Source organism: Aethina tumida, chromosome 1 (assembly GCF_024364675.1).
Source record: "Aethina tumida isolate Nest 87 chromosome 1, icAetTumi1.1, whole genome shotgun sequence".
Classification (NCBI taxonomy): domain Eukaryota; kingdom Metazoa; phylum Arthropoda; class Insecta; order Coleoptera; family Nitidulidae; genus Aethina; species Aethina tumida.
Window position 1 is genome coordinate 48,033,598 of NC_065435.1, and position 24,518 is coordinate 48,058,115.

At 33.0% G+C, this 24,518-nt stretch overlaps 1 protein-coding gene across 2 annotated transcripts in view; it reads left to right on the forward strand.

Moving 5' to 3' along the window:
- The window catches only part of LOC109597583 (titin), a 219,145-nt gene that overhangs the window by 191,347 nt on the left and 3,280 nt on the right, over positions 1-24,518 (forward strand). Inside the window, exons 7-13 of one of the 2 annotated variants that reach the window (XM_049965919.1) lie at positions 12,989-13,133; positions 16,731-16,861; positions 16,980-17,139; positions 19,607-19,900; positions 21,826-22,122; positions 23,600-23,911; positions 24,075-24,493. In XM_049965919.1, the coding sequence (XP_049821876.1) occupies positions 12,989-13,133; positions 16,731-16,861; positions 16,980-17,139; positions 19,607-19,900; positions 21,826-22,122; positions 23,600-23,911; positions 24,075-24,493 (1,758 nt within the window). The remainder of the gene's footprint in view (positions 1-12,988; positions 13,134-16,730; positions 16,862-16,979; positions 17,140-19,606; positions 19,901-21,825; positions 22,123-23,599; positions 23,912-24,074; positions 24,494-24,518) is intronic. The other variant, XM_049965922.1, reaches the window with a different exon arrangement.

Here is a 24,518-nt window from a genome sequence, read left to right on the forward strand (position 1 = left end):
CTTGAATAAAAAAAAAGCGAAACAAAATTGAAATATGCTACAACAAGATTCGTATCAGGTTCAATATCAACAAGACTGTTTTGTGCCGCATATGTATTTTTCTGATGCAGTTCTGGAAGATCAATTCGTTTAAATGCATGACAGATCGAATGCACTGCGTCTGATTTTACTATTTTATATGTTATAGCAGACGCTTATGTTGATTGATTTCGAAGCAAAAAAAATACTAACAGAGAAGCATTCAATAAAATCAATCTGGAACGTTTCGACAGTTTGCTTTTATTGTTAGTCGAATTTCGGTTGTAAGGGATTGTATATTGAACAACGGAACCACTATAAAAGAACGTGTGTTTTAGAAATAATATGCTTTTCATTGTGTTTCAATCCGTTGTTTAAGAGCATACTGTTCACAACAAGTCACGTATTTACAGAGATCATTTGTGACCATTTCTTTTTTGGGGAACGGTTCCTAATTATAATCGATTATCGTCTACGATTTTATTTAATTACATCTCATATTTTAGTAGTGTCAATCCTTATATAATCAATAATGCAGAGCTAGAATAAATAATTCCTGGAGATAAAGTCGAAACGTTTTCGACCGACACACTTTCCCATTTCTTTTGATAAAACACATCCGCAAGTTTCCCCCCGATATGATTGAATCGTATTATACGGTCTTTGAAACAGGAATCTGCTAAGCTTGCAACGCCAGTACAATATTGGATACTACAAATATTTGCTGAAGAAACATAATTTACAATGTCTTTACTGGCCAGAACTCTTACCGAACGTCAGGATGCTCACATGAAATTTATAACGTTTGATCCCGAACACAGTCATGAATTCTATCGTCCGCTCTTCTTCTGTCGTGTGTTATTTTTCAAAATAGTGTATTAAATTTGAAAAGCATATTATGTATTTTATCGGTTCCAGTCTCGACTCTAAAGCAGTCCCTCGCCTCTCTGCGGGATTTGGAATTACATGAATTTATATTTTGTGTTTTGCCCTTTGAAACGGTTTTTACAAATGCATTAGGGATCCGTCCAATGCATAATTTCAATCCGACCACCTAAACCTTCTACAATTTATTATTTTATAACACGTGCCCGTCACATATTACTTTCCTGATGGTTCGTTGCATGAATGAAAAACTGATTTTACTTAAAAAACATTTCTGAAAACAAGCAAGTGAAATCTACTAGCATAATGATAAATTGCATAGCGATGCAGTGAATTCACGTTACGATAGATATGGCTGGATTATAATGTCTCTATTACGTCGAATGGAAGCTTTCTAATGTGAAGCACTGTGAATATCTCTAATTAGTTTAATTGTAATCGTATTACTGAGCCGAATACGTGAAACACAGTAGGTTAATTTAGGTATACTTCACAGTGATTTTGTTTGCAAATGATACCTTTGCGTTTATGACGTACGCAAATTATTGTTTAATACGTTATACTGTACTGATTTTCAAATAAAGCCATAATATTATACCAAGAATCGAATATGAACTGAATTGTAAGGCTTTTACTGTGATTGAATTTTTATATTAACGTATAAGCTTATCTATTATACTGTAGTTACATGTATAATCCAATAAACCACTTCGTGTTCGATGTTTTGTTTTAGATTATTCACCTGTATCGTACGTTATTTACACTCCAACAGTAATAAAACTAATATCGTCAAATTCCTTGGGAAATTTATAAAACAAAATTAATACAAATTCCACCCTCCTTGGCATGCATACCTTGGCCTTTCTTCTCCACGAGCTTTAGCAAACACTCCCAAATTTTTGAGACTGATGATTTCGTGTGTAATGTCATGATTATACAATATTTAAATTTGTAAAATTTTTATGTCGTATTTGGTGTTAAACGTGATACCTCATGATTTCAATAAGGTTGATGTCTCGATATTGAGACGGGTAAGACAAAACATAGATACCTTGTTTATTTAACCAATCCGTTACAATTTTGGATTTGTTTCTGGTGCCATTTTAATGTTAAAATACATTTATTAAGAGGATCAGTTCTTCAATATATGGAAACAAATTGTATACATAAATTAGTCCATGGGAGCCTACGTCAGAAGAATTGAAGCATCCCTATAGAATAATTGAACTGCTACCATGTTTCATTGAGTGTATACAAATATTTTTGTGAAGCTTTTTCCCTGTAGAATGTTTAACATAAGCAGAACAATCATTTTTTATAAATTAAATTTAGACTCCTCACTAAAAAATACCATTTCTTATCACGGTTCGGTGGTCCAGTGAATGTGAGCAAATCAGAATTGTACTTCCACATTTAGTAATAAAAACCCGAATTTCCCGAAAGTCTTGGATCATACGAAACCTTATTCATTAACTATCCTCTCACAATTCTTGAACAAAATTCAGCATTTTAGGTTAGTTTTAATTTCAGTTGACAAAAAACAAATTTAATAATACAGAAAACGACTCATTTAGCCATCCCTTCTTGTTTCTCTCGGTCTTGGCAACGCTGAATTATTATTTTCCTTACAGTTTCAATTCGTCCAATGTTTAAATAATTATAATTAGCGAAAGACCAGTAGTAAATAATCTATTTAAATGCAGCAATGAGAGTCGATAAAGTAAAAAGTTTGTATAATTTTGTCCATTGAAAAATAAAAAAGTAGGTAATTTTTTTAAGAATAAAATTGCATTGACCAGTTGCATTGTAGATACAACAATAACATATTTTTAACATATGTTAATAAGTTGCTATAATAATGGTATTATGCATAGTTTTGCCAATTATTCGAATAAAAATCAGACAACAAGAAATAGAGAAATAATCGTTATTCGATGAAAAAGCGTATAAGTCATATTGATATAAAATAAATGAATGGATCCCCTTTAGATCAGCTATCATTAAATATCTGGAAAATCCATCTGAGAAAGGACTGTGCAATTTAATTCGCGACTAATAGAAAAGTGCAGATTCGCATTTGGACTTGGCACTCGTTCAACGGGCAGATAAAAGGCAATAAATATCGAAATATTAATTGGTAAAATTAGAAGGAAATCACGACCCGGAATCCGGGGTGTGGAGACAATTGGTGCGCTCTGGCCAGCGTCTCGTGTACAACCGGAACATCAAACCGGGAGCCCATAAATCATGTCGCCGTCGGTACCTACGTAATAAATGTCTGGCAACGACCTCCCTTCTTATTACGGACGCGGCTGCTTATCACCTTATAACGCTCCTGGGCAATTGTGTCACTGGCATTTGCCGATACTTTCCTACTTCGGTGACGCTGTCGCCGATTTATTGCACATCCAAGCACCATCCACTGAAAAATAATAGATCACGCCGCCGGAGACGTTGTCCTTTTAATTTGTAGGTCACTACGATTTTACCGCACCGAGTACCCAATATATTGTTAACGGCGAAATCCATAAATTTTTATATTATAACAAGCATTTAGCTTTTAAAATTGAATCCCACATGTTCCGAGCTGAAGCTGTTCATTTCTCTAATTTTTCGAAAGAATAATTAGATCACTCATTCTTTTATATTCGGCGTTCTCCACTCGGGTTTTCTATTATCTAATATTATGTAAAAAATACACATCGAGCTCTACTTTAAAACAATTTTGCGAGGCAATTGTACTTTTTACTCCGCAGAATTCACCACTTAATCCGGTTATCGATACGCGGTCCTAGAAAAAAGGTTTTTAAAACTGGTGATTGTTTTTTCGCGTTAACCGTACAGTTAGATTTCCATTCGCATCACAAAACTGTTGTAAACACCGGCAAATAAAAACGTTGTTGGCGTTTATAGGCAGGACACATAAGCATCGTCCGGCTGGCACAAATATACGCAAAATGACCGCAGCGATAAATCTAAAACTCGATACTGGCCTCAATGCAATCGACATTGTTCGTAAAGCATTCTTATCAATACGACCTAATAGTATCATATAAAGTTTGTCACGGTGTCCATTTTTAAAAATTCCGACGCTGTAAAACATGTTTATTGGGCTATTTATTTTATAATGATACGTAGGTTGCAGCTGTGAGCTTCAAAACATCACAAGAAACAACAATATACGACTTCGCCAGTTCTCGGTTTCGCTTTACTCCTTTGAAGATTATTTAATTTCAAAGCTCCTTTTGTTCATAACCGCTAAATCTCTCACGAAATTACTGTATACGTTTACAGTCGTTTTCTGAGTTTACTATTTTTTACGTACTTTTTACGTATTTCATGATTTTTTATAGATAGAAGTCTATTAAGCTTTTTTTACTATGTTTTTGCTACACATTTTAACGAATATCCCAATAGACGAATAAATATTCCAATATTTAAATTAGACAGTAATAATAAATAGGAGTTAGCAGTTAAATCGTTACAGAATTAAAGTGTATCAAATATTCTAATTTTGAATATTCAAATATTCGAATAACTCGAACTGAATTGCGAGCCCTAATCCTTGCACTTCTGTTTATACTTACAATTAAACAAACGTGGATGCACATGTGCACGGCGTGCACATCCAAATTAATTATTTAGCAAATGTTTGTTTGATCTGGTGATTTTTCTGCTCAATAAACAGTCCTTTGTGCTAGGAGTTCGACTCGCAATTGACTAGCGGTTTTGATTGATTTCATTTAACGGGGCTAAATGTCCCCTTTCAAATGTTGAATAATGTTGTAACATGTTTATTTAAGCCGTTACGTACGTTGGATGAAATGTTAATAAAAAATATTTTTGTAACCGGACCAAAATTGTCCCGTGTTAAATTAATTGTGCCAAAAAAGGTAATACAATTATTACTGAAATTCAAAGTGCGAATTCCGGAGCAACTAATTTGATGTTTATTACGTATGTTGTTTCATGAGATAAGTAGTATACTTAACCCGTGAAATTCCGAACAATTTACATAAATGAGTTCCATACCTTCCCCGGTACTCGCCCGTTAAACAGCTATTCAACTTGCGACCAAAACAGACCAAATATTTGAATAATGTAGATTTAAACGCCTCATCCGTATTATCCTAACACAAAATCGCAATATCAAATTATTTCCTAAACGTTTGCAGTCGTTTTATTAGGTTTCTCACTTAGGAGGACACAATCAATTTGTATGAAGTGTTCAATAAAAAATTTAAGTCTGGAAAATATTCTAAAATATTGATATATTCAGCAAATATTTTTTTTAATTTACCGGGTGGCCAGATAGGAGAGTCCTCCGCCATATCTCTGAAACTACTAATCAAATAAGTATGGAAAAAAATACTTAAGTATGACTAAAAAAAAAACGTGGAAAACAGATTTAAGTTCCCAAAATGGCTGCAGAGGACTTAGCCCCACAGACATCAGAACAATTAAATTTTCCTGTTAATTTGTGGATTTAAAATAATTAACTATTAATCTTATTATTCGCCTTAATTTTCTTTTTACTATATCTCTAAAAATAAAGTGATGATAAGACGCTAAACATTGAAAAAGGTAAAAGACATTTGGCTTAATGAAAGTCGATAATTTTAGTACCAAAGAAAGGAGTTCTCATTGTTCTATCTTCCATATTTTGTAGATATTTTATAGCTTTTTTATATTAGCTGCACAAATATTAATAGCCATCCTATAAAATGCACAAATTTTTTCCAAAATTTCAAATTGTCTTGGCATACATTTTTATACTGGTAAATAAAGTATAAAAAACTAAATAATTTGGTGACAACCACTTTTTATCGTGTTTTATTAGTATTATTATTATTATAAAAGGTGTAATTACCTAATCTGACTGCGCCAGATTTTCTTTGAGGATTTTCTCCAACAACTATAGAAGTAATATGACCTTACTTCTATTGAAATAATAATTATTAAAGAATACCTTAATTAATATGTAGATAAATAATTATTTTAACAAGGTAATAATTTAAAATAATATAGTTATTAAGTATAGTTAATTTTGACATATCTTATATATCCAGATTTTTTTAATTAATGCAAAATATTCTGAAGACTAAGAATAAAAATGTTAAATGCCCATTTAGTTGATAAATTACAAAGACATATTTATTTTTCTGACGATTCAGTGGTGTTAAACCTCTAGAGATCATTTTAGAAATTTATAGAACATATTTTCCACGTGTTTTTCAGAGCCATTTTAATTTTTTTGTTTCTGTCTATACAAACTCCACCATTTGGCCACCCGATAGAAATATATTTATAATTACTGGAGAGAGAACAATATGAAATAAAATTAAATGGTAAAATTGGTAGAACAGTATATTAATTGATTTTATGTGAAGAAGAATTAAATTTATAAAATATTAAATATCCTACCATTTCCTTTTAGTTTTTTTCTCTTTAAAAACAAAGTACAGTTTGTAACATACGCGGAATATTGATTTGAAATCATTCCTCAGTAACCTCGTTAAAATAATAAAAGCGCAATTGTACACTTTTATGAAACCATAGTGGTAATAAACAGTTCAATTATTAGCCCTCATCAAATCTAAAGGCAAGGATCTTTATTAACTTTGACTCATAGTGTTCCGCCCATGGAGAGAAGTGAACGATTCGACTAGAGGAAACCCTTATTTCTGCTGATATAACTGATACTATTACTCGGGGACATGAAACGAGTCCAATCAAATTATCCCACTCCATTCCGTAACATTTTTCGTCGTATCAAACCCGTTATGACAAGTTATGAGCCAAGTTTTATATGTACGACAAATTTTCGGTTCGGTCTGGCAATTATAACCGAAATTAAATGCGAAAGCCGCGGCGGTTCCATTCTATTGATTAAAAACTGCAATTTATTTTCCTTTCATGCATTTAAAAGATCTTGAAATGGGTTATCCGATTTTACTATTAATAAAGGGGTCATTTTTTTTGTTTAAATGTGTGTTAATTCAATTATTCAATCATTTCTAGTTTTTTTGTTTTTACAAACGAGTAAATTTGTTAAATGAGTTCATAATTTTAAATTAAATGACATCGGTGAATTTTGTGTATGTGTAGCGAGACGCGAAAAAAAGTTGTTCACTACAATTTTACACGGCTAATAAAAATAACGTGCAGCTTTATTGTTGAGATAATTGCATTGACCCTTTTGAAACATCAACAGGCTTTTCATTATTCATTTTCTTTTTATTAAACGGCGTACTAAAAAGAATATTTATGTTATATATATTTTTAATTAATCCGCTCCGTGTTTTTCAACCTTTATATATTTTTATATCACTTTGGCGAATTTTTAATTCCATAACATATTCCACAAATTTAATAATCGTAAATTAAATATTGTCACGTTTGCACAAGCTGCTCATAATATCCCTCCGCACTAAATAATTAGTTAATTAATTTAAATTTAATAAAATACTTAAATAAAATTGTAAGCCCGGCCGACGATGTTATATGTTGTATCAAAATAAAATTCCGGAAAAAATTTTTAAATCACGAATGTTACAAATTTGCGAATAATTGTCCCCTTTACACTGAAAATTAACTTCAACCCTTTACATAAAAAATATAATTACCCGACACGGCAAGGCAAACGAGAGTCGCCCGGCATAGCGAACAATAGGACTTACCAGACATCAAGAATATTAAACCGTTTAAACCCAATTACCCTAAAACAGTCGCGATTTAAAAAAAAACCCGGCGTCGCAATAGTTCACATCAAAAATGCGAGTCTCCATGTTTACGCATTTGAAACGAAGACCATTATTACGCGGTGTTTTTATTGGGGTCCGTTAATTAAGTAATTAGGAGGGGAACATGTTTGAATTGCATTATTAATTCACGGGGTGCCACCAAGGCCGTTGATTCGTATCCAACGGACCCTTCAGACACGTTCTTCATATTCCATTCCACTTTTACTTGTTCCACTTGTCATTTGTTGAAGCATTTCCACAGCCACTAGACCCATTTTACTCCCTATACCCTTGATAATACAATGGCATCTGAGCTCTTTACTTTTTATTCATCAAAGGGGTGGGTTTTCAAGTTAAAAAAAAATTGCGTGTGGCTGCTACATGTAGCGTGCGTTTTACGGCAATGCAAAATTAACCGTTGTTTAATTTGCTTTGCGTGAATTTGCAACCCTCAGATCCGTCATCTTATTCGGTTAAGTGGTGTTGGTAATAAATACTTATTATTTTTTAAGGAACTAATCAAACCCGATTGGAAGCACAGATTTTATTAAAATATACCTTCGGTCAGATCGATGTGATTTTGCACAGTCGAGTCGATTTTCAATAAAAACTAGCCCTGAAACCATTCTTTCAAAAAAAGATGTTGTGTATATTTACAAAAACATCAATTTGTTTTTCTAGCATATAAATTATGCGATTTACAATTAGTGTCTGTTATTTATAAAAGTATTTCATTAAATACACAATATATTTTCAGTATCGGTATCAGTAATCAATATGTAATTAATACTAATCAATGTGCAATTAATACTAATTATTCATAATATGTTATTAAAGTTAATTATTAAATTGTTGTTTAAATCTGAATAATTCAAATTGACTAAAATTTTATAAATATGTTTTACAAATATGTTTAATTATAATAATACGGGTATGTAGCAATAATAAAGTATTATTAATTACTTCCATTCGGGCGACTAAAATGTACAGTATTGTGCCAAAAAATTGTTCCTCCATTGTTATTCTCCATCCGAAACAGATTCCAATTACGTCAATCCATAACAACTTGTGTTAAGTGTTCATTGAATACGGTAACCATCGGTGTAAACCATCGAAACAATGATAAATCCCGTCGATTATATTTTTTCCCATTGATTCCGTTCAATGGATACATCTTTTATTATGTCATTTGATATTCCCGACATGTATAGATATGAATAGTTGGGTATCGTCTTCTTTTGTGCGAACTGCGACGTCCCCGTCCTCGACGCTCTCCGCCGTGAAATCCAAAGTGCCGTGGCACGTATCCCGGGCAAAATGCGATCCAAAACTCGGTCTCTAAACCGATATTATTGCGGAATGAGAAAGAGAGATGTTTGTATTTTTGGACCGGCATTTTTCACTGTGTACGATAATTTAATAAAAACGTTCTTGCCAGTTTTATTTATTGTGTTCCCTCTTGCTCGTTTTCTGCGTTTTATGTGTGTTACGGGCGAACGGAACGGCTTCAGTTCATTCAAACGTTTTAATCTAGGAGAGACCTGAATAAAACTATATTTATATTAAAAAAAACTGTTTATTTTAGTTAGGTTACGTGATACTAAAGCAAACACATCTATTTATTTAGAAGCATTTTCATTCATTGATATTACTTGGCAAACTTAAAAATTAATAAAAAATTTAAGTGTATTGTTGGTAACTGTCAGTATTTTTACAAAATCAAATATTTAACGAATAAAACACATTTTATTTTCTTTGTTTTGTACTCGTATGTCTGAAAACCAAACAATCGTAACCATGTACACGTTGTAACAGTTTTATACCAGAATAGAAACATTGTTCGTCGTTCATTGTCATTGTAAAAGTATAATTGTATTTTTATGCCACTTTTATTATTTGCATTTGTGCCTCGAGTTCGACTAAAAATCGATATTATTAATTTAAGCATTTTAGTCAGCTACTATAAAAATTAAAAAAAAATAATTACGCCAAAACTGGAACTAAAATTTCATGTTGATGTTCTCTACGTTACGTATATTTTTCTAAATTGAACTGGACACAAATACTACAATTTTAATTTTGAAAGGGTTGATGTCAGGAGATTAGGACGGGCAAGACAAAACATCGATTCTTTTAACCAAATTAATCAATTAATTAATTTTTGATTGTATAAGGCGTCGCTTTCATGTTGAAATTGATTCAATAAGAGCATCAATTCTTCAATATATAGAACCAAATTGTTGTTTAATATATCCCTATACATAGATTAGTCCACAGTAGAAAAATTAAAGCATCCCGATAGCATAATTGAACGGTCAGCATGTTCCACTGTGGTTATAACAAACTTTTTGTGTAGTTTTGTCCCTGGGGCATGTTGTAACATAAACAAAACCATCATTTTTTTTTATAAATTAAATTTAGACTCGTCACTAAAAACTACTCGTCCCCACTGTTCTGTGATCTAGTGAATGTGGTCCTAAGCAAATTTAAATTGGACATTTTTAGTACAAACCAGGGTTTTTCTTGTAGGTCTGGGATCAAACGAACCACCATCCACTAACCATTTTGTCACAGTCCTTGAACTAATTTCAACATGTCCCAATTCCTCTAGGGTGGTGCTTTAAATTGTGAGATTTTTTGCTGTGGAATGTATAACTGTACATAATATCATAATATATAAATAATATAACTATTAAACAGTTATCAATAATCGCAGGTATGTTAAAAGTCATTCATTTGAAAGTAGAGCCTACTTGACCATTATCCATTGAACATTGGCATTTTTATTGTACAGTTTTAACAGCTTCTAAGCCTTGTGCCCCTTCAAGGTGATACTCCTATTTCTGAACGTCCTGTATTTACGAAAAATTTGTCAAAAAAGAAGAAAGGGAAGGGACTGCTTTATCCCACATTAAGTAATTCCAGTGATCGTTTAATATTCTTGTAATACCCATTTCAGATAAATTATTAATCGACTAATCAATTCAAGTTCAATTAATGATTCCATGCATACGTCTAAAACACAACGGCGTACTCGTATAGAGTGTTATTATGTCTACCATTAATCTTATAATTAAAAGTCGCGTAATAAAACTAATATATATGAACTACATTACCCAGAACTTATTTATTAGCCATAGAAAACATACCTACATAATAAATTCACGATGTTTTAATGATCCATTTTACAAAGAATAAATGTTGCAAGGAAAAAAAGTAGCTGTCGGTCGTAAAATTCTATGTTGCAACAAGAAATGGCTTGGATCTATTAAAATTTTACATGGCACAGTTTAAGTACATTTATCCTTTTATGCATAACTGCCGCCGTAAATTACGGTTACGCAACGTTGAAATAAAACACGGGGGTAAGATACACCTATAAATAACCAGACAAATATGTACGAGTACAAGGATTGAGATTCCGCAATTGAATCTTGCGGTATTGCAAGCGGTATAAACTTGTTTTAAACATAAATTTATCCCCGATATAAAACTTCGTGCAGCGATTCGCATCAATTTGCGTGAGGGATATTCCGAATTAAGTTAATCGACGCAGTTACTCTTAAAAATAAGAAAAGTTTGATTATTTAATTTGCGAGTTCCTTTCCGCGAGTGGAGCGCCGGAGCCCAACAAAAGTCGTAATATTAAAATTTTCATCAACTCAGGATAAAGATATAACAAAATAAGAACAATGTCAGAAAAACATAATGCGATGTGCAGAAAAAAGAATGCCTGCGGTGGAAGAAGTTTAACTACATCACGTCTACGTAGTATATATTCATATTTTCACATTTTTGCATTTTCGCGGAATAACATTCTTATTATATTATAATGTGAGGCAAATTTTTCTTCACCGCTATATTTCATTTCAACGTCAAAATGTTCATTTTTTACGGTAACGATTACATGCACACTGCAAAAAGGGCGACACTCATTTCCGAAATAACGTCCTCTTTATTCGCGCGGAAATTTAATTTTCCTGATTAGAATTTTAAATAGGTTTTATTACACTCGTCTGGCACTCCTCGATCATTAGGTTAAGCCATCTTTCAAACATCTCTATTTTCGAAATCACTGCATAAACGGATTCTAATATTTAATTTAATTCCATACCTGTAGTTTTTAATTAAATCGTTTATTATCGCCACGCAAATAGTCTAGTCAATTTTAATTAATATGTAGATTTTTTTATATTTTTATATGAAGTTCAGTTCAGAAAAATGAATAAAATTTATATTTATTAAGTTAATAAGAACATTATTTATGTGTTCCTTATTCTTTAATTATCATTGATTGATGATTTTGTATTGTATGAAAATCTCTTTCTTCAAACTTTAAAACTGAAATATGTGTCAAACAAAATTAATCAATAATTGTGTAAGGAATATGCAATAATTAATAGTTTTAAAAATATTCAGTGGCATAGAAAACAGAGCGAAGAAAATGGGAACTCCCACAATCTGCGCTACTGTATAATTATGGAAAAAGTTTATTACCTTTAATTGTAGTGCATTTTAGGATAATACACAATTGGAGCAGAGGTCACGGAAATATAAGAAAAAACGATTCTTTAAACTTGAGGGCCATATTTTCTTCCTGAGAAAATTTGGAAATAAGTGTTATTTTGAACCTTCCAAACTTTGACTATCTATTTTAAATACACGTTGTATTAAATATTAATAAAAAATTCCAGCTTTAATAGAGCTAGAAGCTATATTTTGACCCCCCAGAAAATAAGGCTAAGACGCTTTTAAAGTTGACAAAAAAGAACTTATTTGGGATGATGTTCATTGGGTAATGATAAAGTAGGCTCTGTTTTCAAATGTGACATTTTTCAAGGTTAATGTACAATGTCAACGTATTTGTCACCAGAAAATTAAAATAAAAAGTTATTACGCACTTTTGTTAAATAGTTCCAATTTAATAATTTCTGTTATGATCTCTAAAACAGTCAAACACACAACAAAAGGCAGTTTTTGACAATTGATGTTTTAGAAAAAATAAACTCCAGACACTTCGGTGAGTTTATATTGTCTGGAAATACCCAAAACAGTCAAATTCGGTCAATCACGATATTAGGAAAACCTAATATCCCGTTAGGAATTTATTTATTTATTTAAAAACGTATAAAAATAATAATAGTATGTACAATTGTAAGTCGTGCATTTACTGCGTTAAAATTGAAAATTTATCATAAAGCTGCAGCCGTTTACTTTTTAATAAAACATTAAATGCGGGTTTTTATTCAGCTGTCGTGGAAAACAAGTTCCTTTATGGCATTTGTTAGTTTCATCTCGGCGAAAATTAAAAAAGAACTAAAAAGAGTGCATTTTCATTTCAGACCAGTCCCGATCGTAACACCACCACTAGTGTGCTTACGTTCGTTCCCACAGTGGAAGACGGCGGTAAATACCTTTCATGTCGGGGACAGCAACAGCAAATTCCTGATAGTGGTATCGAGGACGGATGGAAACTTGATATATACCGTAAGTATTTCACTCAAAATATCCATCCCGTACTATGCAAGGATTTATCAGAGATTATTTCTTCTGTTCACAATAAGCGCATGACGGTGTATTTTGTTCAGTGCTTTCGAAGTCCCTTTCCTGCCAACCTGTTCGTTGCTTAGCTCAATAAGGTACCTGCTGGTGTTAAGGTTTAAACACAAATATGTTCCTACCCGTTTGTGGACGTGCAATATTGATCTATTTGTCTTCCTGTATTACGTGTGGTAATTCACAGTTTGTGTTCATTAATGGACACCTACATCTCAAGTCAAATTTTGTCTGTTTTATATTTTACAACATTAGATAAAGTAATCTGGACAGGAAACTTTTATAATGGTTCCAGCTCAAAAAATCTTGTTCAGCTAAAAAAACTGCACTTCATCATCTTATACGTCATCTCGGTTAAAACAGAAAAAATATTAACGATTAGAAGAAACAATTAATTACAGAGAAACGAAGTCATATGGAAAAATTCATATATGGGAAGAAAAGGCTAGAAGAAAGACAGTATCGGACAAAATTAGAGCGACTTTCTTTTTGCTTTATTTATGATGCAATTTCCTCTAATCTTCTTATTCACAATCTTCAACAAGTTCCCTATTAGATTAAGATCAGGAGATTGAGCTGGCTTCTTTAAGACATTTTTGAATAATTGAATTTCCCTCCTACTGAACGTAAAAAATGTGTCAGACATAAATGATACTAAGTGATATAAAGTAGCAGGCAGAAATAAATGTTTTATAATTTACTTTTCAAATATTTTATTTAATATTTAAGATAGTCGCTCTAATTTTGTTCAGTACTCTATATGCAGGGCATATTTGGGAAAGCTGAACTCAGAAGACAAAAGGCAGGCAAAGGTACTAAACGTCCTGTCGACTGAGTTGGGGAGAACTAAACCAATCAGGAAGGTTCGGAGTTCCTAGGGAGGGATTGTGGTTGGATCCGTTAACTTCCCACCGCCACTAGCTTGTGAAATGGTACTCAGGAGTCCCAGGACCACGACAAAGTGGATCCATCCTGAGAAATGTCTGTTTTACAAAAAAAAAAAAAGATATACGATTCAGCTCCATAAACAACAGGTCAAAGGAAGATCCTAATGATCTAATTCATAATATCTTAAAAAATTTTAAATTAATTTGCAACATTTGTATGATTCTTGATCTCAAGTACTAAATGGTCAACTAAACTAACCTACTGGCACGGTTTTTAAAAATTTTTACTTGAGCTGTGATTGATTACTATTAAAACTGATTAATTGAACGACGAGGAATGTGTGTCGGTGCAACGTTCCTCAAAACTATTCATAACCTATTGTGCGTTTAGCCGTTTCGAATATGGACGACATGCTCACGCCATTTACTCACTTAAACACCCGGAATAAAATCGAGTTTTTACGGCGAAAGGACCGCCATCCGCGCAAATTCCGATGGCGGTCCCAAATTCGGCATTTGAAAGCGGGCGTCCCGTTTACACTTGTTCTATTTTGTTTATGCAAATTTAATGCCGCCGAAGTGCGGCGCGTCGAGCTCACACGCCACAATAAAAGAGCATTTCGACAGTGTTTTTCATATACTAACAATTTATCGGTGAACACACACATAATAATACGTCCGTCCAGTTGACGTTTTTCGGCGGCTTACACTTCTTTAATTAAAAAATTCATTCCGGTTGTTTTAATATTCCGAACGTAAATTCTGCTTATCGCTGAAAAATATAATATGCATTCTCGTGCATGCAGTTTTTTAATCAGTACATGTAACAACGAAAATTTTGCGTCATTTTATATTAACTTTATTTATGGTGGTGCGCTTGTGTGGATATGGTTTAATCAGCTGCCAAATTAGATTTTCACATTTTTTTGTAAACAGAATTTATATCTAAATGGCGCAGGGTAACATTAACGTTCGATGTTTAAAATTATACAAAAGAAAAAAAGGGCATTCACGTCTAAATGTTCGACAAATTTATTCCATATCATCGATTAAAACATAACAGAAAAAAAATGTTTCTATAAAACACACATTCCGCTACCCATTATTATATTAGTGTTTGTATATCATTTATGATATCATATGGTATGAACAAAATACATAAAGGCGCCAACGCTATTTTATTAAAGTTATAAAATACACAACAAAAGGTAATAAATTTGTAGTGAGTGATCCGAGTTTTAAGTGGAATTACTGTTTATTTTAGAATCCAATGGAAATATTCTATTTAATTAAATTTTCAATATTAATATCCGTTTCATGCAATAATGTCAAACAAAATAAACCCACCTAAATTAAAATCACTTTATTTCACACGTTATTGTAACGGTAATTCCAAGATAATTTTTAAAGCCTACGTTTTGTGGTGTATTTATAAGCATTTTACTATATAAAAAAATTAACAAAACCCGGAACGTTACCTCTGGATATTTACATACGCGCAGCTTCATATGCGGTTAAATTAATTACAAATAAGAGTTTAAATCGTTTCCGCTTGGAGCTATTTTCGTATCATATTATAATTTTATCCATCCATTAATAGATAAAGATAATACGAGATAATGAGATTCCTGATTATGACTTTTTTATTATAGGTCGGTTAATATTCTGAACATTTTGTTCTGCTGTGTTAACTTAAAACGTAACAAAAAGGAGATTTTTTTACCGAACGACTTTTGTGCACGTAAAGTTTTAATTAAATTATAATGTTACATGAATTCGCTGAAAGAGGTGAAATTGCCTTCCTAATGGATGTATCCCCAAGTGTAATAAGTTGCACTTTCAGAACGTACAGAGAAATGGTAATTGTAAAAGGAATCTCTAATAGGGCGTAATACCAACTATCCATACACCGGATTGTGTGACCGCATAGTTGTTAAAACACAACGCGAATTTGTTTCAGCTCAGAATTATGCACCAAGTTTTATCGATACGTGCAACCCGGAGTCTGATTTCGTTCAAGAAGACTGGGATGGTAAATTCATTTAAATCAATATCAAACGCGCAGGCTGCGTTGTGTTAATTATTAAACAGTGTTTAGGTGAACCATGGGGTTGACATTAATCCTCACCAACCCATAGAGACACATATTTTCGCGTTGTCTAAATTACCTGTGATTTTGTTACACCTACTTGCCGTCGTTTGCACTGAAAAGCTTCACAAACAGATCAAGTGGTCAGTTTGTGGTGATAATGTGGAATCCATTATGCGAAAACCATTTAGTTATATCACTTACCCAACTTATCCGTTTCGCCAATTGCAATTACACCCGCTTCCTGTCTCGTCTCTGGCCTAGATTCGCCATTTAAATTATCTCCTAGTTGAATATTTATCAGATATGATAGTTGATTGTTGAGGAATGTTACGCAGCAACCACGTAAATTTGAATGGGGCGAAAATGTCTTTCGATAGACTGTTCGGTGTGAACTTCCACATTTATCGAATGAAGTTCTCGAATACAGTAATTAAATCTTGACTTTGTTAATTAAAATATTGTTTTGTATTTGCAAAATGTTGCATAGTTTCATAGAGTTCGTCCGAAATGCACAGAATCCGGACTATTAATATTCCGTCTCTTTTACAGATGTCCCACTTGTTAATTTGGAACTCGGAAGTACTCTAAATGGAAGCACCATTAAGGAAGGAGTCGACGTATATTTTGAATGCAACATCAAATCGAATCCGTGGGTCTATAAAGTTAGTTGGAGGCATAATGTGAGTATTCATTCAATTATCGACATAATTAACAGAAAATTTTAATCATCATCGGATCAGAAGTTTCGCGTGTTTATGTGTGGAGAATGGTGTTCGAACTGTGGTTTCGTTGTTACAGGGAAAACAGCTTTACAACAACGCCCAGACGAATACGATCGTGAGCAACCAAAGTTTGGTTTTGCAGTCCATTACGAGGGCACGATCAGGACACTACACATGTGTCGGACACAATCAGGAGGGCGATGGCGAAAGTAATCCTGTTCAGCTAGACGTCAAATGTAAGTAGTCAGCCGGCTTACAATCAATATGTCACGGCGGATCTGCCCTAACGAACCGCCCGCCCCGTAATTAGTTGGGGGACTTGTTAAAAGGCCCTTTTCATCTTAATAATTCGATTCGAAGGACATTTAAACTTTACTTTTACGGTTACTGATATTATCCTTGTTCTTGAATCAGTACCTACTATTTCTATTTAGTTTTTAGTTAGAATTTGGAAAATAATATACACTAATACTTTTAAAAAATAACAAAAATGAAATAAGTATGTTACTTTTCTTATATTATTATTATATATTAATAATATTACAGTTTTAAGGAAATACACACCACTATTATTTAATATGGTATTACTTATAATGTTATTATTTTATATACACTGTGAAAATTTTAATTTTCTGGATTGAATAGATTTAAAAGTATTTTCAATATGTTTTATTTTACTCAGTAATATTATTTGAATATTTGTATCTCCACTGTCAGTATATTAATTTTATTTCACAATTAACAGAGAATTTATTTTATTAATTTCCGAAGGAATTGATGATGTGATATTAGTTTTATTAATGGTTTAAAATTGGTTGATGCCGATTACATTGCTTATTAAAACTTTTAATTTTAATAACATATTTGTTGCAATATGCCATTGATGAAGTATTTTGAAATAATTCAAATTATCCACAATAATATGTATTAATAAATTTTAATAAAGTAATTCTATTTCCTTGTGTTCAGGGTTTAACGACATTTAAACTTCTACAGTTGTATTTATCCGTATTCTTGAATCAATATCTGAATTTGGTTTTTACTGTAATTTAAACTCCTTCAGGTTTAAAATATAAATAAAAGATATGCTGCATTTATCATTTAGTATTATTGATATTAAACTAAATATTATTCATCCTTAGTGTTTGCTATTTTTATTTTATAATTAGTTCTATTAAATTATAAATAAAGTCTAACATTAATAAGTTTCCCTTGTGTGGGTTTTTAGGGTTGCTTGATCGATTTAATGCCTTCAAAATGTTTTTTTTTTTTTTCATTCCTAATAAATAATGTGCATTTAATAGACGTGTATTTTTCTTAGCGCCAAGGAAACAACATCAGACGTCCCCTCTTTCTAAAATACATTCCACTATGAAACGTTCCAAATATGTAATATATCTTGATAACATGAAGGATCTAGTTTTTTAAAATCATTTACGGATGGTATCGAATATGAATATAAATATCATCTATTAGTTGTGCCCTAGTGAATACCGTATATTTCTTATACAAGTATAATGTGTGAGCACTATTAATCTTTTCTGTTGTGCATGCAAACGATTTTTCATGTCGTCCCCACAATAAAAAGTGTGAATGAACTAAAAATACTTATCGGTTAATTCAGATATATCTTATCCAAATGCGTTTATAATGATATTCAAATTATGTAGTAAGTAAGTAAATAATTTATTTCATCAATTTAGTTTCGTATGTGAACCAATGAAATTGGGACGAATACCATACATATAAGATACATATATTTGAAATTTTGGTGGATGCATTGAACAAAATTATTCCACGACTACCCTATAAAATGGTCCGTTTAATGTTTGTCAGTAGGATTTGGGAGTTGCAGGGTGACTATTTGAAATGGGGTAAGCCCTCGGTGGTTGCATGTGGAACTACCAGTTTCCGCAACAATTCCATACGCAAGACACACCACAAACTTCTATTTTATTTGTTGATTTATGCCCCAACTTTCGACTCGTTTCCCTTAGAACACACACACACACACTCAAAACGAACTTTGAGATGTGTCAATTATTTTCTTGTCTACACACGACAATAAAACCATGATTGTGTGTAAAGTTTCCTAATCGTTTTATTGATATTATGTTATATTTATGTTGTTTGCAGAAATTAATTTTTATTTCGTACTATTGCTGTTGCAAAGTTTTTTTTTTTCAGAGTCATAAACATGTTTAATTTTTATCACATCCTGGAGGTTTATTAAAAGCCTGAAACTAAATGATCTTGGAAAGTTGGAGTTAAATCAACATTAAAAATATACTTAATTAATGTAAAACGTCGAATGCAATAAATCAATAAAAAATATTAAATTTTATTAAATCATTAAAACGAGTAAAGCTACGATATTCAATATTGTTCCATAACTACCCAATTGATTTTGATTAAAAATTATTGAGATAACATTTACAAAAAGCACATTCGCTTTTATTAAAATTGGAAACAAATAATTATATCAACGGGACACGCAACTCGTTGTATAATAGATTAACATATGAACAAGTCACGTAAATATTTTATTTATTGTCGTGATAAAATTTGTTAACAAAGTTCTCAATAACACCAACAATAAGCCATTCATTCGTCGAAATCGAACCTAACAATTTTGTTTCCATTGACCGAATATTTAATCGGACACAGTTTTACTCGATCAACTAAGTCCATTTCCATTTCTAGTTACCCCAGTATGTAGACCGGGACAGCCGAAGGTGTTCGGCGTGGCCAGACAGGAAACGGCACGCATCCTCTGCGAACTGGAGGCCAACCCGACCGACGTCCAGTTCATCTGGAAATTCAACAATTCCGCGGGCACGCTGGACATTCCCCAGAGCCAGATCTTCACCGAGAAGGCACGCAGCACCGTCTCGTACAAACCGATGACCGAATACGATTACGGAACGCTGCTCTGCTGGGGCAAGAACGAAATCGGCATGCAAAGGGAGCCGTGTGTGTTCTACATCAATCCCGCAGGTACGTCACAAATTTAATTTAAAAAGTCTTATCCATTTTGTTTTGTTGGACATGCGAGGTATTAAAATTGTGACAGTTGTGTAAATCTCATTTTTGATTGGCACTGCAAGAGTCAAAAATAAATGGGAACAACCAAAACCCCCATAAATCGTCACGTTAGCATTAGTCTGAGATCATATCTGCTTTGATCCGCCAATCGAACCGTTTCGGGGGGGGCGACTGTTTCCATTTAATTTGTTTTTTATTCCGTCCGACAAAACGAAATAATCGACGGAAATGAACCGTCAGTAATGAGGGTAAATCACATAATTTCCTTTTGTACATCTCTGGGCGAAATGTACGGGCCCCGGTGAAAATGCACAATTGGCCAAACAGGTCTCGGTTCGTGGAATGCATGGAAACCGTCACTTTAACGACAAAAGTCGATACACTTTAATGGCCGGCCTTATATTTTATTAACGTCTTGTTTATCTTTTTAAAGGACTTGAAAGGGACATGTGTTTTTCTAATGGCGCACTATTACGTGGGTGCACGAACATTCATGCGTCGGGAAACGAATCAATAGGGAGGATTATATCGTAAAATATGAATGCATTTCATTCTTTTACTCTCATTAAAAGTTCAATTAATTAACTTGTAGATGACATGTCTATCTAGTTGTCGGGTCAAAATTTATTCGTAAGAACAATGCACGAAAATAATCAATAGGTTTTATGCATCCAGCATTTTGTCTACCTGCTATAATAAAATGTTTGTTCAAAGTTGATTAATATGCAGTTTTATTTTGTTACATTTATCAAACAAAACAATATAAATTTATATACCATAAAATACTGTAAACATTAATTAATTATAATTATAGATTAGGTCAACATTTCCAATACATTTTATTTAAAAAGAGTTTTTAATGCTGCAACGTACATAAATGCATTATATTTTGTGAAAATCTGCAAATATAACAATTTATGTGGATAATAAACATTTCGTGTCAATGAGAGAAAAAATAATATACTAAAATACAAATAAATAGTAAATCATTTTATGTTTATTATGTACTAAGTAGTAGCCTCACTTAATTGAAACGTTAGGAGTTGGATTGGTTAGTTTCAAGAGGGCTATTAAGTTTATTTAGTTTAATCACTAACCATTTGACGCAAGTTTAAATGTGTAAACTTTATCATTTGATGTTTTGTTTATTACATTACTATAGTGTCTGCTGACATGTTTATTAGATAATCCACAATTAACTATTTAGTCAATATGCCATTTCAATTCTAGCCTTCAGCCATAATAAATTTAAATTTATTAATCAACAACTCTTTTCATTCTATATGTAAATATCCGAAAAATATGAAAACAAAAGAAAATAAACCATTTCTTTTTTATTATTGTGGAAATTTATAGCACTGTCAGATAAGGACAATTAATCAGGGCTTGTCAATGTGATATGGACTCAAATAATTACATTATAAATTAATTACTTCATTTAATACTAATATTTTAATTTTAATTCAAATAATGCATTGTTATATTTTATATAATTGTAAAAAATTTGTATTATTATAAAAATGTTAATTAATAGAATTATTTTAAATTTCAAAGGATTTAATAATGGTTATTATGTAGGTTTTAATTCAATAATACAAAAACAGAAAAAATAAAATGTGACGATTGTCGATAGGACATGTAAAATGTAAAATTTCGTCCACATTTAAATTGTCATATTGTTTTTATATAAAAAACTTGATTTTCCGTCCGAGTTGATTGTTCAATTTGTATTCTAATTTTTAACGAATCGCCCGCCGACTTTGCGGAACAGCAGAAAACGTCAATAAACGAAAACAAACGAATATTAAACCGCCGATAACACAGGCAATTTGATGACGAGGGTGTAAAAAAAAAGATATAAAATAATTGTGTTCCAGGGAAACCGGACCCGCTCACAAATTGCACGATTGTAAATCAGACGGCGGAATCGTTGCACGTGGAATGCATGGAGGGCTTTGACGGCGGTCTCCAGCAAGAATTCATTATGGAAGTGTACGATTCGCAGACACGTAAATTGGTGAGCAACGTCACGTCTAGAAATCCCATTTTCACCGTTGGAGGCCTGGAATCCGGATTGGGTTTCGATGTGGGCCTCTACGCCGCTAACAAGAAGGGCAGGAGCGGCGTCTCCCACCTGAGCGCCTTCACTCTAAAATCCGCCGAAAAACACACAGGTAGGCAAACACGGCGTCTGTTTGATAGTAATTTCTTGTCGTGCCGTTCGACTTTATTGTGCGGCTGACGCCGATTGGGAGTCGCAACGGGGCTTGACTGTATTTAGACATGTTTAAGCAAAATAGGCTGTGCAGATGGAATATCTTCACCCCGACAATTTATCATGCTGTTGGTTGGCGTTTGCCCATTACTTTATTTATATGATGTTTCTGAATTTTAAGCTTCTTATTATAACTTTCGGAACGTAATCTTCTGCTCCGTACAATGGTATAATTTATCAATACTGGTATTTGAAATTTTGTTGATGTTCATTATAAATGCAGGGGTACAAAGCAGTTACTCAAAATGTTTGACTTCAATTGATTTAATCCTGCAAGGTTTCGCATTTCCTTTAAATTCAATAGAGGTATTCTGAAGCAGGACTAATATTTTTTCGTCTTTGTAGAGCTAGAAAAATTTATAAATTGTCAATACTGTTTAAAATTCATAATAAACGGAGAGAAAACCAACAGATCTCAACCAAAGTCACGTTCAACTCCATTCTATTAAACAAATCAAACATAAAATATATAAAACACGACTCGACGCATTTTACCCCATAATAAGAAGTAAACGAATCATGTCTTCAATTCTTTAAAACTGGATTAGACAGTGAGAAAAAAAAGTATGCCGTTTGACCAATAGAACTAAAACATTGGTATTAAAAATGTTTTTTGCTAATTTATATACAGATTTGCCTAATTTTTTTGCACTCACTTTATTTATTTATTTAGTATTTTTTAAAATAGAATTTTGATTCTGTTTCGGGTGGTTTTTTTCCATTTATTGTTATTTTTTATGGGACTGGGATGTTTTAAAATATCCATCCGTTTTAGTGCTTTTAAATATCAATCAGTAATAAAAAATGTTCATAGTTTGCAAACATGTTTGCATTGTGACAAAAAATATTCGCCGGAAAGTTTACACACAAATAAACGTTTAACTTTTAAATGTTCATGTCCAATGAAAATAGAATCCAAAATAACGATCAATAGTGTTTAATGAAGTCCTAAAACGGCGTACTTTTGTTTATTCATATCAGATTAAACACGCCTTAAACATATGATAGATCCGTGATTTACTATGCAATGCAAATGACAGCCATTCAGTAGTTATTTATTAGTCAAATATTTAATCGAAACCGTTTATTATACACGAGAGTAATATATTTGGTTTTGGGTAATTTTAACATTTTCATATAACTGTCACAGGCTGCCGTTAAACATTATTTTTTATTGACTTTATTTTTCATCATATTTTAGATTGCGTATTATTGATTCGAATGTGTATTAATTGGCGGCATACAATAATATTTTTGAGTAGAAAATGATGAGTCCTGACATTTAAGCTGCACACTTTCAAACTGCTGTACCAAAAAAAATCAACATTACACATACAATTTTGATTGTATTTTAATGCTGTTGTGTTTTTAATTAGTGAGGAGACCAAATAAGCCGTCTCCCCCCGAAAATTGCACAATAACTCACCAGACCCGGTACTTTATTAAAGTGTACTGCAAAGTGGCCCCGAATAAACGGGACGCATCCGCCACTTTCTTGCTGCAAGTATACGAGGCAAATACCAGAGTGCTACTTGGCACCGCGACCTCCCAAAGTCCGGAGGACATTACCATTGGGAATTTGCCCAACGGCTACGGGGATCTGTTGTTGTTTATTCGAACTATGGATTCCAAGTCCATGACCAGCGATGCAAATATTATTTACGCACCGGCCGTTCATTTCAAAACTGGTAAGACGCAAAACTCACCGGGTTTTGGGAGTTGTGACTAACGTTGGTGTTGGTGAACTAAAATAGATCTATGAAATTATTCATACCTTATTAAAACTTTGCCAGCCCTTTGACAGTAACTGACCGTTAACAAAATGAATTTTACCCTTTGAATAATTTACAGCTTCGACTCCTGTCCTTCTGCAAATAACACCCCTGTTGGGCGCACTAATAGGCGTGGTGGCGGCCCTCATCCTAGTTGCGATCATCATCGTGGCGGTGATCCGTTTGAGGGGCGGCGGTGACCGCGACGACAAGGACTACGACGATGGCGGTCTTTCGTCCGCCGGAAGACGCTGCGTGGCAGGAAACAGCGACAAAGCTAGCACCGAACCATTAAACAAGGATCTCAACGACAGTGTGGACAGTCTAGAAGAGAAAAATCCCGATATCATACCGCAGAACAATGCGGACGACGAGTACCAGGACGAAGAAAGGGCTTTCGACAGGCTGAACAACGCACCGCTTCGAGTTTACAGTAGGATGCAAAGTCCGAGTAGTCAGCCTAAGAACGGAGCATATGATGGATATGGCGCGAAAACGGTAAATCTAGTTTAGCTTCCTTTAA